At 48.8% G+C, this 20,398-nt stretch overlaps 1 protein-coding gene across 4 annotated transcripts in view; it reads right to left on the bottom strand.

Moving 5' to 3' along the window:
- The window catches only part of NUP188 (nucleoporin 188), a 1,828,090-nt gene that overhangs the window by 877,440 nt on the left and 930,252 nt on the right, over positions 1–20,398 (bottom strand). For all 4 annotated transcript variants that reach the window (XM_069609202.1, XM_069609203.1, XM_069609201.1 and 1 more), the window contains exons 19-20: positions 19,301–19,377; positions 19,066–19,180 (exon numbers count right to left, since the gene is read on the bottom strand). In XM_069609202.1, the coding sequence (XP_069465303.1) occupies positions 19,066–19,180; positions 19,301–19,377 (192 nt within the window). The remainder of the gene's footprint in view (positions 1–19,065; positions 19,181–19,300; positions 19,378–20,398) is intronic.

Genomic DNA, 20,398 nt, shown 5'->3' with positions numbered 1-20,398 from the left:
TCAGCATATCTTCTAAGATCTGATGATGCATTTACGGTATTGTGGAGAAACATGGCCAAAAAGATTATCTCCAATGTTGGATTTTCTTTGGCGTTATTGTTAGAAAATCATGATAAGGTGAAAAGACGAGTATGGGAAGATGACTGGATACAAACTAGGTCTGCATGCCATTTGTACCAGAAATTTAAGAGCAACCCCTTTGCTTTAAAACGATATGGGGAAACAGAAAGTTATCTAATCATGTTCCCAAATTCCCGACAACGGAATGATTACCTAAGATCTCGCCTTAACATTTGGCCCACAAAGGAAGTCCTGTGTGCCCGCCAAATTATAACAACAACTGAGATACAATGTCGTTTTTTCAGCTTGCCATTGAAACAATGAAGCATTTATGCGTTGAATGCCCTATGTTATTACCAAAACAAACTTTACATTTTGCACATGTGTTTTCTGGTTATACGATTGTCGCACAAACAAGATGATGGAATTTGTTATTTCATAGCAATTTAAAAATCGTTAGATATGCTACACTTAATTACCTGTAAAGCTTGGGGCTTCGAGAAAAAGTGATCACTTTAAGTCGTATGTAAAGAGCAGAGTAGGAAAGGGTTTAGTTTAGATTATCTGATATTTAGTTATACATTTTACATATTTGGTTTTTCTCTAAGTTCTTGAATATATATATTTTTTATATATGTTGTGTAACTCGAATTGTAGCAGATTTTGCAATATTTTAATTTGTACATGTATTTTTCTTTGTTCTCCTTTGAAATTTTGTAACATTTTTTTATGTTGAAAAATCAAGTTTTCTTGATTAAATCAACTTTCAATAAAAAACATTTTTTTAAAAACTGCTGGCTTTGCCATACTTGTTTTTAGCGGGACTTCAGTAAAGACATGCATACTAATTATAAATTAAGACATTGAAGGAACCCTTGGGTAAGGCATTATTATACCAGTATTATACTGCTCCAATTAAACCATTAACTCTCAGAAGACTGCTTTCAAATAACACTAGCAGGCACTACAATAACAACATTATGTTACTGCTGGATATGGATAAAAATAGCTGAAAGGGATCCAAGGAGGATGTGTTTTGCGCAGGGAGGGGAAGGACGTGGGTGGGAATGGCCATAGGGATTAGCATTGCCATTGACAGCCAATGGGTGGGTAAATTATCCAACAACACATACAAACTTTGTGTCCCTTCGGATATGCAATCTACCTCCTAGCTGTACTCCAATGCAACAGTGTCTTCTTATAGGTCTGTATTTAGATAAAAGCCAAAACTAAAAAGCCCCATGCAAAGCTCTAAAATGGCACATTTTCCTCACTGGGCGACCATACAGAATTTCTTGTCGAAACTTTCAAGATTTGCGTGACGTCAAAGTGATATTCCTATCCCTATTGCTCTAGGACAATAGAGCAGTTGCCACCTCTGCCCCCATATCCTCTGCGTCAATGCTGGTGTGGATTGAAAGCTTCAGTGATGGTAACAACAATGTTGTCATAACCCAAAAGGTTAAGCAATACAGTCAAAAACACACACTTAAAGAACCGTGTGCAGAGCTCTCAAGTTTCTCATGGCCATACCCGAGAAGGCATCCAGTACTGTTTTTTCATGGAATTCTGGGGCTTGCAATTTCCTAAAATCAAAATGGGAAAAAAACAACACATCCCAGGAACTTAAGGGAAGAAACAGGAATAGATGGCCTTCTCACAAGGGCCACAGGAAACTTGAGAGTGCTGTGTGTTTTATTGTAGTGCAGACTGTACAGAAATAAATTACTGTGGTTAACTTGGACCACAGTGCTCAGAGGTCACTCATTTACTAATATGATTTCTCATGATGATCTGGGTTAGACCATGCTTTACTGTGATCTGTTTGGTGCCATATGTCGGGTGTTATTTCCTGTGTTGCTATCAAGTCAGAAATGTCATTTCCTACGATTTCATCCATATGCTAATTACTATTTTAAAACTTAAGAATCCTACATCTTTTTCGTCACAGAATGTTGCCAAGTATGTCCAAGTGTTCCCCATGACACTCACCGGCTGATGCAGCTCCCTCCGACAGTCCTCGCAGCGTCTCTCTGCTGGTGGGCCTTCTGTTGCGAGCCCTGTTCACCTGCTGGGCAGTCTTCTGTGCACGCCGGCACTCGGACAGACTTCTCTCCCGATATGGACGGCACCCTCTCTCTCCAGGCTTCTCCCACAGCTTGTCTTGGGTCACAAAAGTTCTTCGGGGTCTTGGCCAGTGACCTGGCTCCTGCGCTGGTCCCACCACGGCTGCCTCTGTACACATGGTTTCTTCTGCAGGTCTCTCCCATGCAGCCTCCCTGTTGCACTCATTGCCTCCTTCTCTGACCTTCCTTGTATACACCTGCAACCAGTTAACAGGTTGCAGGTGTGTGTCTTTACTTCGGTTTGCCTGACCATCATTAAAAGGGACATGCCTGACTCTCTGCAGGCATCTTCTTTGTCCCAGTACCAGAGTAGTAAAATGAAGTATGGTTTACTATGCTCAGTCTCCTCTTCCTCGTCCCAGTACTTTCAACAGTCAAATCAGGGGAAAAGAGGGGAGCAGTCTTCTAGTAGTCCATAAAGGTCGGGGAAGGGAAAGGTAGATCATTTTCAGGGAAAGGGGGATGCCACGTCTCTCCTAAGGCTACCCCATTTTTAATGCTCTCCTTTGCCCTTCCTCCTGCTGCCTCTAGACTGACAAAATCTCTTCTAATTTTCTTTGTCAATGGGATAGTTGTAACAATATCCCATCATTGCGTTTGGGATAGGGGATTCTTTGAGAGAAGGGAGTGTGGCATATCGTTTTTTTTATCTGAGGCCATCTCATCTCCAAACCCCAAGGATTTTCCACCCTCGCTTCTAAGCCCCCAGGGTTGGGATTCAAGAGCGATGGCCTCTTCCTGGCCATCCGAGAAGAGGTCCCAAAGAGATTATATGTGAGGACGCCCTCAGGTTTCTCACAAGCGGAAGAAGTGTAGAAGAGCTGCCTTTCCCCATGTGAGCCTGATTGCTGTGTTTGTGGCGTACTGAATGTGCTGGAGACCAAGGCGAGAAGCAGTTACCAAGCCGTGGGTCTCAGGAGCGAGAGGGGTTCCAGAAACGTGTGGCCTGACCAAAGACACCTTAATGGAGCAAGTGTGTGGGTCCTTAAGCAGCCAGAAGCAACATAAGTCTTGTGCACCCGTCAGGATTCCATGGTACATTTCTGGATTTTCAAAGAGACATTACATTAGAAAACACTCATTAAGGAGATTCAGGCAAATATTCATTTTTAGTTTCCACCATCACATATTTAAGTATGAGGTGTGGTTGAGAGATGTTTGGGTTTTGGATCTGATTTGAACATGATAATATATATATATAAGTTTCCTTAATGATATTATATACAGGAAGTGCCGAATTCGCCAAGCCAAGATGGAGTTCCCTTTCAACAACAATGATTGGAGAAGTGTTGTGAGGTAGTTTGGAACCCTTGCGAGAATTGTAAACTGCCTTTCATTCCAGTTTCCATAGAGGAAGGTTGCAGTTGTCATAGCTCTGATGAAATTTAGTATAATTAATCTTTAGTAACCTTTTTGAGTGAAGAAAATCTAAAGAGAAGAATTACTACAGAAAAGTCCTTAAAGAAGAAGTCATCACCTTAAAAATAAAGGACTAGTTACAGATGAAGCAAGCTAAGTTCTTCATATTTGTTTTTATCAAAAGAATAGAATAAATCTAGTTTTTAAGTCAAGAAATATTTTTTAAAAGAACTAAGAAGGAACAAGTTACTTACCTGTAACTGTTGTTCTCCAGCATGGGTCTGGCATGGATTCACATGCTCATGAATATTCCCCGTCGTCAGGCTGGGAATCCTCGGTAAAGAAAAATCAGTATCAGTTTCGTTTCTGATCTGTCTTTCGTAGTAGTAACCAATCACTGATATCTGCGTCATACTGACCACAACCAATGACTGCCATCTCCCTAAACCCCGCCTCTGGCAGCCATCTTCAGATTTGGTAGCACGTGAAGTGGCAGTATGACCAAGTGAAGAGCCGCAGAGGGGTAGGCGGGAGGGTTCGCATGTGAATCCATGCCAGAGAACAACAGTTACAGGTAAGTAACTTGTTCCTTCTCCAGCATGGCGTCTGGCATGGATTCACATTCTCATGAATAAAAGAATACCTAGCAGTAGGTTACCAGACATTTGGTCGAAAAAAATTGTTCGACCAGACAAATGGTCGAACCAATTTGGTCGAAAACCAAATGGTCGAATTTTTTTTTTTATTTTAACCCTTTTATTTTTATTTTTTTGGGGGGGGTCCCCCCCTCCCAAACCCCTTTTATTCCTCTAAAAACCCCTTTTTTTACAAAAACGAAAACCCTAAAAATAAATATATAAATAAAAAAAAAATTCGACCATTTGGTTTTCGACCAAATTGCAGTCGACCAGTTTTCAGTCGACCAAATGACTGGACACCCTAGCAGTACACACATGCACAACCACGGGAGGTGGCAACAAGCTCAACATTAAGCAATACAACAACTCAACATTAAGCATCTCTTACCTTCTCACCAGGCTCACCTTAGGCGAACAGGTTGCGTAGTACTGCTTGGCCGACCCTGGACTCCTCCCTGGAATCCCGGTCGACGCAGTAGAATTTCGTGAAGGTGTGCGTCGACTTCCACGTAGCAGCCCTGCAGATGTCCAGCAGGAGCACACCAGATAGGAACGCCGTGGTAGCTGCGATCGCTCTGGTGGAATGGGCTCTCGGACGGCCGGGCAGCGGTCGGTTTGCCAACCGATGACAGTACATGATACAGCCGGAGAGCCATCTGGAAATGGAGGCCTTTGAGAGAGCCTTCCCCTGATTGACAGGTCCAAAGATCACAAAAAGTTGTGACGTCTTCCGAAAACTCTTCGTGCGGTCCACGTAAAACTTCAGCGCTCTAGCCACATCCAGCGAGGCAAAGTCCTTTCAGCCGGCGACGAAGGCGACGGGATGAAAACAGGCAACACCAAGGGTTCATTGAGGTGGAAGTCCGACGGCACCTTGGGCATGAAGGAGGGGTGCGTCCTGAGCACTACCCTCGTGTCGTGAAAAGTCAAGTACGAGGGCTTGCAGGAAAGGGCCTGGATCTCTCCCACCCGTCGTGCGGAGGTGATGGCCACAAGAAATGCTGTTTTCCACGACAAGAACTTCAACGGAGCTGAGTGCAGAGGCTCAAACGGAGGTCCCATGAGCTTGGTCAGCACCACGTTGAGCTCCCACGTCGGGGCCAGAGCTTTCACCAGCGGGAACAATCTGAACAGTCCCTTCATGAATTCTTTCACCAGACGATGAGACCACAAAGACGTCCGTCCCGTGGTTCTGGTGTATCGGGAGATCGCAGCAAGATGAATCTTGATGGAAGCGTGCGCCAGTCCAGCCTTCGCCAGCGTCAGTAGGTACGGCAGTACTTGAGGAGCCGTAATCCGTAGAGGATTAATCTTCTGTGCGTGGCACCAGACAGAGAACCTCTTCCATTTATGTCCGTAGCATTTAAGAGTTGAGGACGCCCTGGCCTTTGTAAGAACCTCTCTGCAGTCGGCCGGTATGTCGTAACCTCCAACCTCTAACGCTGCAGGAGACAGGCCTGCAAGTTAAGCGACTTTGGGTCGTGATGGAGGATGGCGCCTCCTTCCCTGGAGAGAAGGTCCTCGTCCACTGGCAGCTTGATTGACGGGGACGCTGACAAGTCCAGAAGGTCCGGAAACTATATCTGCCTCGGCCACGCAGGTGCGACGAGGATCATCCTGCACCATGACCTCTTGAGCTGGTTGATGAGCCGGATCAGCAACGGCAATGGAGGGAACGCGTATAGAAACAGGCCCTCCCAGGGGAACGAGAAAGCATCGCCCATGCTCCTCGGCTGGGGAAGCCTGCTGGCGAACCTCCGGCACTTGGAGTTTGTTGCCGTCGCGAACAGATCGATCTGGGGTGTGCCCCACCGTCGGAAGAGGCGGTCCACTAGATCCTGTCGTAGTTCCCACTCATGGCACGAGCGCAGCTCTCTGCTGAGCGAGTCAGCGATGGTGTTTTTTATTCCTCCCAGATGAAACGGCACCAGAAACATCCCTTAGGCGACGGCCCAATGCCACAGATCCTGCGCCTCCTTGGACAGGGCTGGGGATCTGGTACCACCCTGCTTCCTGATGTAGAACATGGTGGTGGTGTTGTCGGTGAAGATCCTCACCACCTTGCCCTTGAGGGACGGAAGAAAGGACCTGAGGGCCCAAAACACTGCACGGAGCTCCAGGACGTTGATATGGAGGGACCTCCCCATCGGAAGCCAAAGGCCTCTCGCGTGCAGATTCTCGGTGTGCGCTCCCCACCCTTCCAGGGAGGCATCCGTGGTCACTGTCTTCTGGTGGCCCGGGGTCTGGAAGTCCATGCCCGCCGTCAGATGCGCGCGGGTGCCCCACCACCGGATCGCTCGTCGAGTGTGATCCTGTCCTCGAAGCTGCCCGTTGTCTGGATCCAGCGAGCGTCCAGGAACTCCTGTAACGGGCACATCCGAAGCCTGCACAGGCGGATGAGATAAATGCAAGAAGACATCATTCTGAGGAGGGATTTGATGGACCTCACCCTGGCCGCGTCCGCAACCAGCATCCGCTGCACCTTGCCCAAGATGGCCCTCGTCCTTTCCTCCGACGGAGAGGCCAGAAGCGCCACTGTGTTGAATTTCGCTCAAAGAAACAGTGCGTCTTGCGCGGGCACCAAGTGGGACTTGGCGTAGTTTATGGAGAATCCCAGGTCCGTGAGTAGTTGGACGGTCCTCGCCGTGTGCTCCGCGGCGAGCTCCCTTGTCTTTGCTCGGATGAGCCAGTCGTCCAGGTAGGGTTAGACTTGGATCCCCTGCAGGCGCAGCTGCGTCACCACTTGTGCTAGGCGCTTGGTGAACACCCTGGGCGCTGACTTCAATCCGAATGGGAGGGCCTTGAACTGGTAGTGCCGCCCTTGGACTACGAACCTGAGAAACTTTCGGTGTCCTTTTAGGATGGGGATGTGAAAGTACGCATCCTCCAGATCCAACGAGTATAGGAAGTCGCCTTCCTGCAGTTGGCCCTGCACGTGCTGGAGGGTGACCATCCGGAACTTCTGTATCTTGATGTATTTGTTTAGCCGACGCAAGTCCAGGATGGGACGCCAACCTCCTGTCTTCTTTCTGACGAGGAAGTATCTGGAATATACTCCGGAGCCCCGGAGCCTCTTTGGGATGAGCTTGATGGCTCCTTTCTTGGGCATCGCCCTTACCTCTAACAGCAGTTGAGGGACGTGGTTTTCCTTCCTGGCCACGGGTGGAATTCGGGGGCACTTCATTAGAAATTCCAGAGTGTACCCGTGGGCCAGGCCATCCAGCACCCAAAGGTCGGTGGAATGGACTCCCACACGCTGACAGACTTTGTCAGCCGGCCTCCCACCGGGGTGCTTCGGTGGGGGCCCGACGCAACAGCCGGTTCAGTCTTGCTTGGAAGCAGCCTGGCCGCCTTGGCCTCCCTGGCGACGATGGCGAGATCCACCTGACTTGCCTCGTCCCCTGTAGGCTTCTTGCGACGAGGTGCGGGCCGCTTGACGGTAGGTCGAGGAGCCGCTGCCGAATCCTTTGGAGGCACCTTGCTTGCCTTCCGAAAGGGAGGCCGCTGTTGCTGCAGAACTCCCAAGGCCCGAGCCGTCTCTGTGTCGGTCTTGATGGCCTGCAGTGACTCATCCACAGTCTTTCCAAACAGATTGTTTCTGTCGAAGGGCATGTCCAAAACCTTGGCTTGCACGTTTTGGAGGAAATACATCGTCTTGAGCCACCCCCGCCGCCGAAGGCAAACGCTGTTGCCCAACTGGCGGAAACCGGTGTCGGCAATGTCCGTGGCCAGTTATGGCGTGGTCCGACGGCACCTCACCCTCCTGTAGGATCGCCAGGGCCTCTGCCCTCTTGTCGTCCGGGAGGAAGTCCAACAGGGGGGCGATCTTGTACCACAATTCCCTGTCGTAGCAGGCCACAATCGCTAGGGCGTTGGCCGCTTTAATCGTCCCACGGCATCCAGATTCTTTCCCTCACCGTCCGGTGGGGAAGTTGAGGATGAAGCCGATACACCCCACCCCCCGCTCTCTTCTTGGGCGTTGCTAAGACAACCAAATCCGGGGTCGGCTGCGCCCTAAGGCACAAGGGGGCGGCGTCGGGGACCCGATACTACTTCTCGTACCTGTCTCTCTTGGCAGGTGTCGTGGACGGATTCTTGAGGAGGGCAAGTCCCTCGTCCCAGATGTCATCCAGCAAGGGCACTGCGAGGACCATCTTCCTCTTGTCCTCGTGCCGTTGGTAGAGGAAGCCTTCCTTCTTCTCCTCAGGGCAGAGCTGAAAAAGCTTGGATGCCCTAGCAATCATGGCATGGAAGGAGCCAATCTCGTCGGGCGGGGAGGCACGAGGAATCGGAAACGGGAGGCCAGTGCCGTCGTCACCGCTGTCGTCATACGTCCCCGTCGTGGCCGTGTCCGTTTCCGTGTCATCCCTCGGGATCGGGGAAGGCGACAAAGGCTGAGAGGGCTGAAGGGGCACTGGATGAATTCTCCTCCTCTTGTTCGGAGGGCTTCTCGACGGACCCAGCACAGCTGGGTCGTCCGTCGGGGGTAGGGGCAGTCTCGTCCTTATCTCCGTGCATAAGGCTTGGATTGCCATCAAAATGGCTGCTGAGTTGTCCTGAGGCTCGGGTTGCGACAGAAGTTCCTCCAGGGGAACCTCGTCGTTGCCACCCTCGCTCTCATCGTCCCCCTCCTCAGGATTCCTCACGTGGTGCTGGGCCTCTTCCAAATTCTCACCCAGTTCCTCCTCGGAGGTTGTGTCCGTGTGTTACGCTCACCTGGTTCCCACAGGGGCATCGATCGGACCCGGACAGCTGCGGTCTCCACCGACGTGATGCGTAGTGCAGAGATGACAGTCTGGACTGGCCCGCCTAATCTTGTCTGCTGGACTCGTAGAAGTATTCTCCTGCAAGTGGAGATAGGGATTTAGCCACCCGTGGACTTTAGTGATGGCCCCCCAACTGTTCTCGTTCTCCCCACTAATCACCTCCGATATCCCCTCTTGGTAACCTCACCTTATGTTTTTAAATGATGAGCTCTCCATCCTGCATGGCATGCAGGGGTGCGAAGATACCAGTTACTTCACTGGTTTGAAGGTACAGGAGGAGTTCCGGAGGAATATTGACTCCAGTGTCTATAAAGTTCAAAGAGTTCAATATGCCCGATGTTCACTCTTGTTCCATTTCCTCGTTAGGTTGCAGCTGGATCCAAAAGATTATTGCCTGCAGGCAGCTGATGGCGTTCAGGTAAGAGTCTGTATTACCAAACACTGTCCGGTAAAAGTTGCATGATTTTAACTTGCTGTTTTCTCTCCCTTTATAGGTGCAGCATAGAAAGATGCAGCGAATTAAAGGATAATACCTCCAGTGGTAAAGCAGGTAAACCTATGGTGGCAAGAGATTTTCTTTGTCGGTTATCTCGGCTCACCTTGTTATTCCTTTTGTTTTCCCCCCAGGTGCTAGGTTTCGACGAAGAAAATGATGGAGGCAGATGCGGTGGACTGGGGAGTATAACGTGGCGTTGCTGCTGGCGAAGCGACGCGTGCTGAAATAATGTCCTTTCCAGGCTCAGAGATGTGCTAGGTCCGGAATCAGGTAAGGAATCAAATAATATCCGTGATCTAACCTCTTCTCCTTTCTTTTCCTTTTGTCTAGGAGCTCCGGATTCGAGGTGAGCGTGGCAGAAGACTGAATGCTGACTTGCAGACACGGTGAGCGTAACGCTACTGGATGCAGAATAACACGAAGCATGGGCTGCTGTTCGGGCGTGTTTTAAATAGCCTGCAAAGTAGCCCCAGGTAAGAAGTTCCCCAGAACCACACCCGAGTGAAAAATAGTCCCTGTAATAAAATAGTCCCATCCAGGCCTCATGTTGGCTTGGACTCATTTGCAGCATGGTCTGCATAAGGTAAGTAAAGTCTATGAGCCCGGCGCCTAAGGCGCCAGGACTGAATCCAAAGAGCCTCCAGCTGGGGCTGTTGGAGTTTTAATAATTATCTGGATGCCTGCTGCCAGGGCTGATGGACTCGATCCGGATGCCCGGGGGTAGGCATCATGACACCGTGTCCGTAACGGTCACCACCCTCCCCCCTCTTTTTCCACCGGGGTCTTCACAGGGGTCTTCTTGATGGGCTTAAGAGAGGATTCCCTCCACAGAGGTAGGGAAACTCTGGGCCCTGGGGTCGCCTGCACAGGCTTTGCCAGGGCCGCAGCGACTCCCTCGATAGAGGCCTTAGCCGGGTGGATCAAGGCCTTGGCCACCTTGGGCGCGCTTGAGGCCTTCACCTTAGGGGGAGGGTCACCGCCTCGCTCCCCCCCTCGGCCGATTCCTTCGAGATCGTCCGGGGCCTCTCCAGAAGCTTAGCTGGGTTCTCGGATTTTCTCTTCCCCGAGCCACAGCGTTGGCTCTCGGTTGATGGCGTTGGGGAAGGTGCGCCCTGCCTGGCAGCCGAGGAGCTTGACCGCTCGGCGCTCCCGGTGCCCGCGGACTCGCAGTGCTTTGCCTTCTGTTGGGCCCCCATCGCCGGGGCGCCCTCACAGGACTTAGAAGACCGCTCGGACGACTTCTTCTCACATGCTGGGCTCTTGCCTTCCAGCCAGTTGGAGAGGCGGGTCCGGAGATCCCTCATAGTCCGATCCGACATGTTCATGCACAACACACAGTCCTTCTCCATGTGTGGTTTATCCTTGTGGAGGCAGTAAAGGCATTTCGAATGCTCGTCCTCCTAAACACATTTTGTAGGTTGCATCCAGGGCAGAAACTGAACAGTTTGCCGGGAGTCGAGCTTCCTTTCTCCTGGGCCATGTTCTTCTCGTCCACGAGGTAGGCCTCAGAAACTTCTGGAATCCTCCAAGAAGCATAACTCGATGAAAACTTCATCTTTGAGGGGCGTAGATAAATCCGAAACAGGTCCCCGTTGATCGGAAGTAGAAACGGTGTAGCTTGAGGCTCGATTAAACCAAAAAATGAGATAAATCTCTTTGAAAAAGCACAAAACGCAGTAAAAGCTCGAAAGCTATAGCACGAGGACTCCCAACACTTGAGCGTGTGGTACAAATCTGAGGATGGCACCCAGGGGCGGGGCTTAGGGAGAGGGCCGTCATTGGCTGGGGGCAGTATGACCCAGAGACCAGTGATTGGTTACTACTAAGAAAGACAGATCAGAAACGAAACTGATACTGATTTTTTCTTTACCGAGGATTCCCAGCCTGACGACAGGGAATATTCATGAGCATGTGAATCCATGCCAGACCCCTTGCTGGAGAAATTTCACTTTACTGCTCTGTAGTTTATCCCAGAGAAGGTATTTAAACCTTTGGGGAATCCAAAATACTTCCCTGTGTCACTGCACTGAAGCTGCCGTGTGACACAATGTAAAAGGTGATGCCTCTGGAGTTTATCAGGCTCCATAACCAAAAGAAACAAAAAGCTCAGAATTCACATTAAAATACATGAGAGGGGGAAAAGAGTCTCACTGTCTTCAGGTTGAAAAAACCGAGTCCTCAAAATCCAGCAAAGTTGCTGGGGGTCTCTAAGGTGGAGGGAATTAGCACATTTCTGAGAATGCCTCGTCCGGACTCCCAGGAAGCAGGACTGACCAAGCCTGAGCCCCCTCAACAGAGAGCGGGACCCCAGAAGCAAGGAAAGTCCCTCTCGCCAGCCAGGAACCACTGTGTTGGTATTTGAGGTAGACAGGAGGAGCTGAAACACAACAGCCACTGAAAGTGAAGTTTGCCGGTTGCAAGTTTTGACCGTCCTAGTGAAGTGCAGGAGTCCACCGACGACGTCCCTTTTGGTCCCATGACTGAGGCCCAGAAACAGTGAGATCTGCACAGGAACTAGAGTCATCTGCTGCATCTTTTCTTCATTTTTAAAAGGTACTGTACACAGTCTAAGAGAACTTACCTCTTTCTGTAGAGTTGCTTGCATCTTCTACTACTCACAAGTCTGTGGCCCCACATTTGATTCTTCTTTTCTTCAAAGGCTTCTAAAACATTGTGCAAAGACTTTACCATGTACTTACCAGAAGTGCTTCATCCTATATAAGACTTTTTGCCCATTGACTTTGGCCTAGCCTATTGTACTGTATTGTCTTGGGGGGATCCAAAAGTATTTGCCTGCTTAAGAATATTTGTGGTCTCTTGATTGTTCTACCTAATCTTTTTGTTTGACTTATTACTATACGATCCTAAATGCAACAGTGACATATTAATGTCCTCAGCACCCTAGCAATTGAAGTCACCTGAGGGTGTAGGTAACTTCTGTGGGCCACCCCAAAAGGGTATCTACTGATTTAGAGATATTAAGAGTGTATATTTCATGAAGTGTATTTGAGTGTTACTATTATATTGCTCCCTTCTGAAGACCGATTACCCTGACTGATAAATTAATAATTGTTTATTCAAGAAAGCTTGAGTGTAAGAGTTTATTTGAATGCTTGTAACTGTAAATCTCTGTGTAACTCCACTACAGCTCACATTGACCCCTCTTGAGATATGCCTGGCTGCTCAACACGCTACCAAAACTGTGTAGTACAAGCTGATACCAAAGGTTGGGTTTCCTATACCTGTAGTCAGAGTTGTTTGTAGTGTTCCCAGAGGGTACTGCATACACACTTTGCCTAACACAAGAAGAATGTGTTCTGTCATTGACACAATTGGGCTCAACATATGAAACCCTTTTATTACATCTGTTAAAGGTGAAAAGGCTTCTGCAGCATAATGACTGGGCCAGAACAGTCGATGCAGTACTAGCCACCAAGTAATACTTGCAGATAGTCCGCCATAAAAACAAAGGGCTGCCTAGAGTCTTACTTAAGATTTCCAGATCGGAATCAACACCAAGATTTCATGAGGGCCAGATTTAACTTTCTGCGAACAAGAGAGATCATGTCGATAATAGGGGACATAAGTACTAAAATGTCTGACTATTTTGTAAGGTGGCTGAATCCAGGAAGCGTTAATGCATCTTTTGATAGAGTGCCTAGCCCTTATCCTGAACCAAGAACAAGTTTATGCTGTTACATTGTGGTGGGATATGTTGCACGACAAATCAGTTACGATGAAAATAGCAGTATTGCATTTCCTCTCTGAGGTGTGCAAATTATTTTAGAGCAGAGAATCTGTATTTGTAATTATGATTTATTGTTCTGCATTAGTATCTCTATTATGGAATAGTTCTCTTATATCCTTTTCTTTTAGTTTTGTACTGAGACTGTGTATTCTATTTTGTTTTTTATAAACCTGTACCTTGATTTATCTATTTCGATAGTCATGTTAACAATAAATGTCAGACATTTATATGCTTTACAGTACTCATCTGATATTATGGGATTATAGTACTATGTGGATCTAATCCTTGGATCTCGTCTGTTACTCTGGATATTTTAGTACTTCTGTTACTTCTGATTTGTATCCTTTTTCTCTGAAATTCCTTTTTTGTAAATGTTATTTAATAACCAATACAAATGCACAAACAACAAACAGCTTCCGGAAACCTGAATCCAGCGAGCGTCCAGGAACTCCAGAAGAGGTTGATTTCGTAAGCTGCAGAGCTGGATAAGGTAGATGCAAGATGAAATGCCGAATAACGACTTGATGGCCCGCACCATGGCAGTCTTCAGTGACCACAGCGGTTGACCTTCCCCCTCTCCTCCGAGGATGACGCTAGGCAGGAGACTGTATTGCGTCTGGGTCCTAGGAACAGCACATTCTGCGATGGCATCACGCAGGACTTCCGGTAATTGATGGAGAATCCCAGATCCCTCAGCAACTGGACGGTCGTCCCTGTGTGTCCGACGGCCAACTCTCGCAAACTAGCCTGAATGAGCCCATCGTCCAGGTACGGGTACACGTGTATCCCCCCGTAGACTCAGATGGGCCGCCATCGGTGCCAGGCATTTAGTTAATACCCTCGGAGCTGACTTCAGGCCAAAGGAGAGGGCCTTGAACTGGTAGTGCCGTCCCTGCACTACAAAGCATAGGAACTTTCAGTGCTTTTTGTTAATGGGGATGTGGAAGTAGGCATCCTCCAGGTCAAGCGACGTCAAGAAGACTCCTTGTTCCAGTTGGCCGAGCACATGCTGCAACGTGACCATCCTGAATCTTTGGGACTTGAGGTACTTGTTGAGACGCTGCAGGTCTAGAATGTTCCGCAGACCCTGGTTTTCTTTTTAACTAAAAAGTATCTGGAGTAGACTCCTGAGCCTCGGAGTCGTCTTGGAACCAGCTCTATCACTTCCTTCCGCAGCGTGGCCCGTACCTCTTCCAAGAGTTTAGGGATGTGCTGCTCCTGCCGGGCCACAGGTGGGATCCACGGACACCTGTGATGAAACTCCAGGGTACGTCCATGTGCGAGAGCAACCAGCACCCATCTGTCGGGGATCTTCTTCCACTCGCTGACGAATCCCGTCAGCCGGCCTCCCACCGAGTTGCATGGGTGGGGGCCCGGATGTCCTGGCCGGTTCAGTCCTGCTTCAGCGCCTTGAGGGTGACGGCAGCGCTGAGCACCTCCACCATAGGCCTTTGAACGGCCTCTGTAGGCCTGCTGGGTCATGGACCTGGAGGGTTGGTGGTACGACGATGAGAAACCTTTTGTCGATATGCCCGACTTCACTCAGGGGGTGCGAAAGGAAGAGCAGTGTTGCTCGAGAGCGCCTAGGGCACAGGCTGTGTCTATATCCGCCTTGATGGCTTGCAGTGACTCGTTGACTGCCTTCCCAAAAAGGTTATCTCTGTCAAATGGCATGTCTGGCACTCTCGCATGAATTGATATTTTATTTATATCGTGCTCATACACAAGTGTTTCAGAGCGCGAAAAGGCAAGGGAGGGTAACAGGGGAGAACAAAACAACGATCTTACTAGGCCCAGTGACATTGAGAACGCACAAGTGCATGTGAAAGGACAAGTGCATGAGAAAGGGGAAAAGTGCATGGAAGGGGGGAGAAGTGGAAAATGCAGAGCATTGGGGAAACAGATAAAAAATAATAATAAAAATTAAATGAATAAATAATAAAGGCAATAAACGGTGGTAAGGGGAAACAGATAAATAATAATAATAAATAATAAAATGTATAAATAATAAAGCAAATAAACGGTGGTAGTGCAGCCAGCAAGTACTGGGTTTAAGGCAGCAGATAGGGTATGTTCAATAAGTGCATAATAAAAAGAAAGAGGGGGAGGGACTGTATGGGTACAGACCCCAGTGCAAGGGGTGGGCGAAGACCGATCTACCCTCAGCTCGTTTCTTTGAAAAACGACTGACCCTGAGGGAGTTGGAGGTAGAGGAGCGAAGAGCTCGAGAGGGGAGCATGGACCTCATGGCTGAAATTCATGGCCCTTCAGCCAGCATTAACGACAGAGGCAGACACTGTTCCCCATCTACCGGAACCCTGTGTCGGCGATGTACAGCGCCACTGTGTTGGAATGTTCCAAAGCCCCCTTCTCCCTCCTGGAAGAGGGCGATCGCCTCCATCCTCTTATCGTCGGAGAGGAACTCCAGACTCCACCCCAGTTTGTACCACGGCTCCCTGTTGTACCTGGCCAGGATTGACAGTGCGTTGGCCGCGTTGATGTTTGACACTGCGGTGTAAATAACCTTCCTCCCCATGGCATCCAACTTCTTCCCCCCGCTATCCAGAGGGACCAAGGACGAGGAAGGGTACGATGACCTTTTCCTTGCGCTCGCTGACAACACAGAGTTTCGGCGATGGTTGCTACCGTAGGCACCTGGGTGCGGACTCCGGCACCCAGTTATTTTTTCTCCAGCCTATCCCGATTGGCCACGGCCATGATATGATATGTTTATGTACATAGCGCCTAAGGGTTCTTCAAGAGGGCTGTACCCTCCTCCCACACATCGTCCAGAAGGGGTACCGGCATGATGTTCTTCCGCTTGGCCTTGCGCGTCAGATACAGGAAACCCTCTTTCTTGGTCTCCTCGGGTATAAGCTAGAAAAGTTCAGAAACCTTGGCAAGCATGGAATGAAACTACCCCACCACATCCGGTGGAGACTCCCTCAGTTGCAGAGATCCGCCCGCCATGGCGATATCGTCGTCTGTCGTCGCCATGGCTATATCGTCGTCTGTCGTCGCCATGGCTGTCCCCGGATAAGGAGGCTGAAACGGGGGCATCAGACGGCGCTTCCTCTTTTCATTCGGGGGCTGCAGGGAGCGGAGAAGGCTTTTCTGGATTTACGACACCAAAGTTTGTAGGGTTGACAGAATGTCCAGGGATACATCTTTCGGCTGAGCTGGTGTGAACGGAACAATAGGACCCGCGCCGTCATCGTCCTCGTGGACTGGGTGCAGGGACTTCAGGTCGTCGTTGTCTGTGGACGAAACTTCCATGGCCTGGGGCTGGCCCGGGACCTCATACCCCGATCCCGATTGCACCCTGAGGGGTCAGAGCCAGGCTCAAAGACGGCATCCTCCTCTCAGGCTAGCCAGCCGACTTTGCCACAGTCACAATGGAGGTTTTCCGCCTCGGAGGCAGGGACACCGTGGGCGCAGTAGGGGTTACCTTCATGGGGTCAGCCCCCTTTCGCCTTCGAGAGAGCAGCCGCCACCAGCTCAATCGCTGACAAAGACTTCTCCTGTGCCACATGGGCCTTCTTAGGCAGGTCGGGCACCTTTTCCTCCATCCCTGGCTTCTCGGGCATCTCCCTCAGCTTAGCCGTGTTGGACGATTTCCTTTTTGAGGAGGAGCTTCATCACTGGCTAGCGATGGAGGCGGATGGTGATCGGACCCGGTCCATCGCAGGATCCGCTTGCGCGGTGACCCCGATGGAACCGGACTTGAAGTGCTTGGCCTTATCTTGGGCCCCCATGGATGAGGCATCCTCAAAGGACTTAGAAGCCCGCTCCTCGGAACGGCCGGTCCTGGTTGAGGCATAACCCTGCTCAGGGGCACAGGGCAGTAGCCTTGGTGTTTAGCCACGACGCCAGTCTACTATATCGATACTTCGGTTTCTTGGAGAAGCAGAGGCAGAGCTCGCCTTCTCCTTCCTTGTGGTCCAGGTGAAGACAGTAGAGGCATTGGAGGTGTTTGTCCTCCACAAACGTGTTCCATAGCCCGCATCTGGAGCAGGGCTTGAAGAGGGATCTTCCTTCCTTCTCCTCGGTCATGGCCGGAGGTGCGGAGTAGGCCCAATGCCCTGGAAAGTACAAAGAAACATCAACGATCCTCGCCCTAGAGGGGCGCTGAAATTCATTGACAAACGGGTCCCCGCTGTTGGCAGATGGAGAGAAGAGCACACAGGCTCTTTTTGACAAAAATATTGACTTTTTCCACCGAAAAAAAAAAATGCAGATCTAGCACACTGAGCAAAACTTGAGGACCCCCCCAACACTTGAGCGTGCAGTAAAAAGCTTAAGATGGCTGCAAGAGGAGGGGCTTAGGGAGAGGACTGTCATTGGCTAGGGGTAGTATGACCCAGAGGACAGGGATTGGTTTAGAGGAGGAATACAGTTTGTAAGTGAAAGGAAAACTGTTTTTTCTTTCACCAAGGATTCCCAGCCTGAAGGCAGGGAATATTCATGGGCATGTGAATCCATGCCAGACCCCATGCTGGAGAATATCTTTTTCCAAAGCAGCTGAAGCTGGAAAGGAAATATCAGAAGTTGAGCAATAAGTGGGAGAACACAATCCATTCGAAATAAGGATACAAAGTATACTAACTACATGTCAGTGTAATTTGGTGTGAGAAATTGTAAAAACACAAGAATTCATAAAGAGTGACAGTCTGTCAGTACTGACGGACTTAGGGACTAGTATGTTTCCCAATAAGAATGAGCAAAACAGGTAAGGGGAGCAAAGCAGGAGGCTTTACTTGCCTCCAAAATGTCAGGACCGGGATCAAAACAAGTGAAAAGGAAGGATGACCTACAGAAATCTAAAGAGGGAAAGGTGCAGGAAGAAAATATTTCCAATAATGTCTGATAGGGTAATTCATGGTAGGACGGGGAACGAGAAGGGAGGAAGCCTTTTGACCACAGAGGGAGCAAGGGAGGAAACCTTTGGACCAGGGAAGAGTGGAGGGAGGAAACCTTTGGATGGGGAGGGGGGGTAGAGGGACGGATCCTTTGGACTGGGGGTGCGAGGCAGCCTGCAATTGGAAGGGGAGAGAGGGATGAAGCCTTTGGAATGGGGAGGGTGGGACGCAGTCTTTGGGATGGGGAAGGACAGAGAAAGCCGGTCTTTATTTTATTTATTGCATTTGATTATACGCCCAGACTTACAAGATTGCTTACAACTTACATATGATTATTAATTACAGAATGCTTATGAAGGCTTGATGACTCTACGAGGATCATAAAGATAAATTGGTTACATAGAAAATATACACAAGAAGGTTGTACATTGGACATCAACATATGAGGGTTGGGTGCAGCAGGTCAGAGGGACAACGTTGGGAGTGCACACAAAACTAACGAAAACAGATTAGAATTTAAGAGCCAGGTTTTCAGCAGTTTCTTAAAATGTGGGAGGGAGGGTTCATTGCAAATTCTGGGAGGGAGTGAATTGCAAATTCTGGGGGCTGCTATAGTGAAGCTAGTGTTGCCTCTTCTGGTGGTCTTGAATCGAGGGATAAGTAGATGCGTGTTGGCGTTGGATCGGAGTGTTCTGGTTGTGGTTTTACGTGTGAGGCATTGGTTAAGATAGATGGGTGCATTGGCGGTGACACATGTATGTGCAACTGGGAGGGAGGGAGGCAGCATTTTTAACAGGGAGGTGGGGAGTTAGGGAGGCAGCCTTTGGAACGGGAAGGAGGGAGGGAAACAGCCTTAAGAAAGGGGATGGCCGAAGGGAGATCGCCTTAGGAACGGGGATGGAGGAATGGGGAGGGACTGATGCAGCCATTGGTTGCTCCGTTTACAACACTGGCTTACATCCATTAAGTCACCTGTGCCTGGTATTCCACCAAATCATGATTGGGCTCCTTACCTTAATTAGGGTTGTGACTAAGCGGAGGAAGGAGATTGTGACAGGATAGTCTCCCTGTGGCTGCTCAATACCTAGCAACAAATTGCCGTATCCTCCAGCATTCATACCATCAGTGCTGGGGGAGAAGCAGAGGAGAGTACAGAAAAAAACATCAGAAAGGGCTGGCAAGTCCCGGGCCCAGGCCCATGCTAATCACATCCAAAGAGTCACAGCATTGCATGCCTCAGGGGCTTACCCGATTAAACTGCTCATGTTGGAGACAGGATTTGCAACAAACGGTAAGAACCCTGTATGGTGTAAATCAATCCAGACCTACAGAGGAAATACAAAGACTTCAACATGCCGTTTGTGTTCATAAACTGCAAAGTTTCATTCAACAAAATCACCCATTCAAGGGGAGTCATTCATGAAAAGAAAACATAACATTGAGGATTAACCCTAACATACTATATTAAATGCAACCTGTAAAAGCAACTAAACAGGAAACCTTGGCCGTAAAAGCAAACAATCCTCTAGAAGACAGAAAATAGCATGCGTCAAATCTTCAAAACTGCAAAAATGACCTTTGAAGTTTCCAGAACACTCAGTCATTGCTCTGCTGCCTTCACAGTTGGGTGTATATGGTCCAGGCGTTCCAGAGTCAGACTGCATTTGGAAAGTCTCTCTCTAGTGCGGAGGGCTTCCCGTTACATCGGGACTCTCATACCCGTTAGAATTATCAGTCGCGGCTTACAATATCAGCTGTAATATGTTCCACTGAACCGGAACAAGCACATCCGAAAGGGATTTGAGCCATATGGGGGCACCTGTTTAAAGATTCACCACCTAGACAAGACAAGACCATGTTCGAAGTGTAACTATCTAAGACTGGTTGAATTTAGTGATACCTCTCTCCACCTCTGTTTTTCAGACGCCCACTACTAAAAACTGAGTTTTCCTGTATAATCACACAGAGCTATATGCCATGAGGCACTATGTTGTGTTGCAATTTGAAGTGACGTATCTCGAAATTTTCCTGAAGAAAGTTCTAAACTAACGTGAAGGAACTGAAACATTTAAAGGCAAAAGGCCAAGAGTTTACCTCTATTTGCTGCATTTAATAAGTTTAGGGGTACTCTAAACTGATCAACTGATCGGCACTCAGAAAATTGCGACTATTGGTGGTCTATTATGTGTTTTTTGTCACTAGCATTTTGCTTTTTTAAACTATATGTGATTTTATCATGTTTTATGAATATTGAATAAAATGTATATTTTTTTGTGAGTAACTTTGTTGCTGCTGGACTACTGTTGGTCAGTGTCTTGTTGACCCTGTTTCTTTAAATAAGATATG

The sequence above is a fragment of the Ambystoma mexicanum genome, chromosome 8, assembly GCF_040938575.1.
Source record: "Ambystoma mexicanum isolate Mex_15411 chromosome 8, UKY_AmexF1_1, whole genome shotgun sequence".
NCBI classification, from domain to species: Eukaryota; Metazoa; Chordata; class Amphibia; order Caudata; family Ambystomatidae; genus Ambystoma; species Ambystoma mexicanum.
The sequence above is the reverse complement of the archived record's forward strand: the minus strand, read 5'-3'. Positions and strand labels throughout refer to the sequence as shown.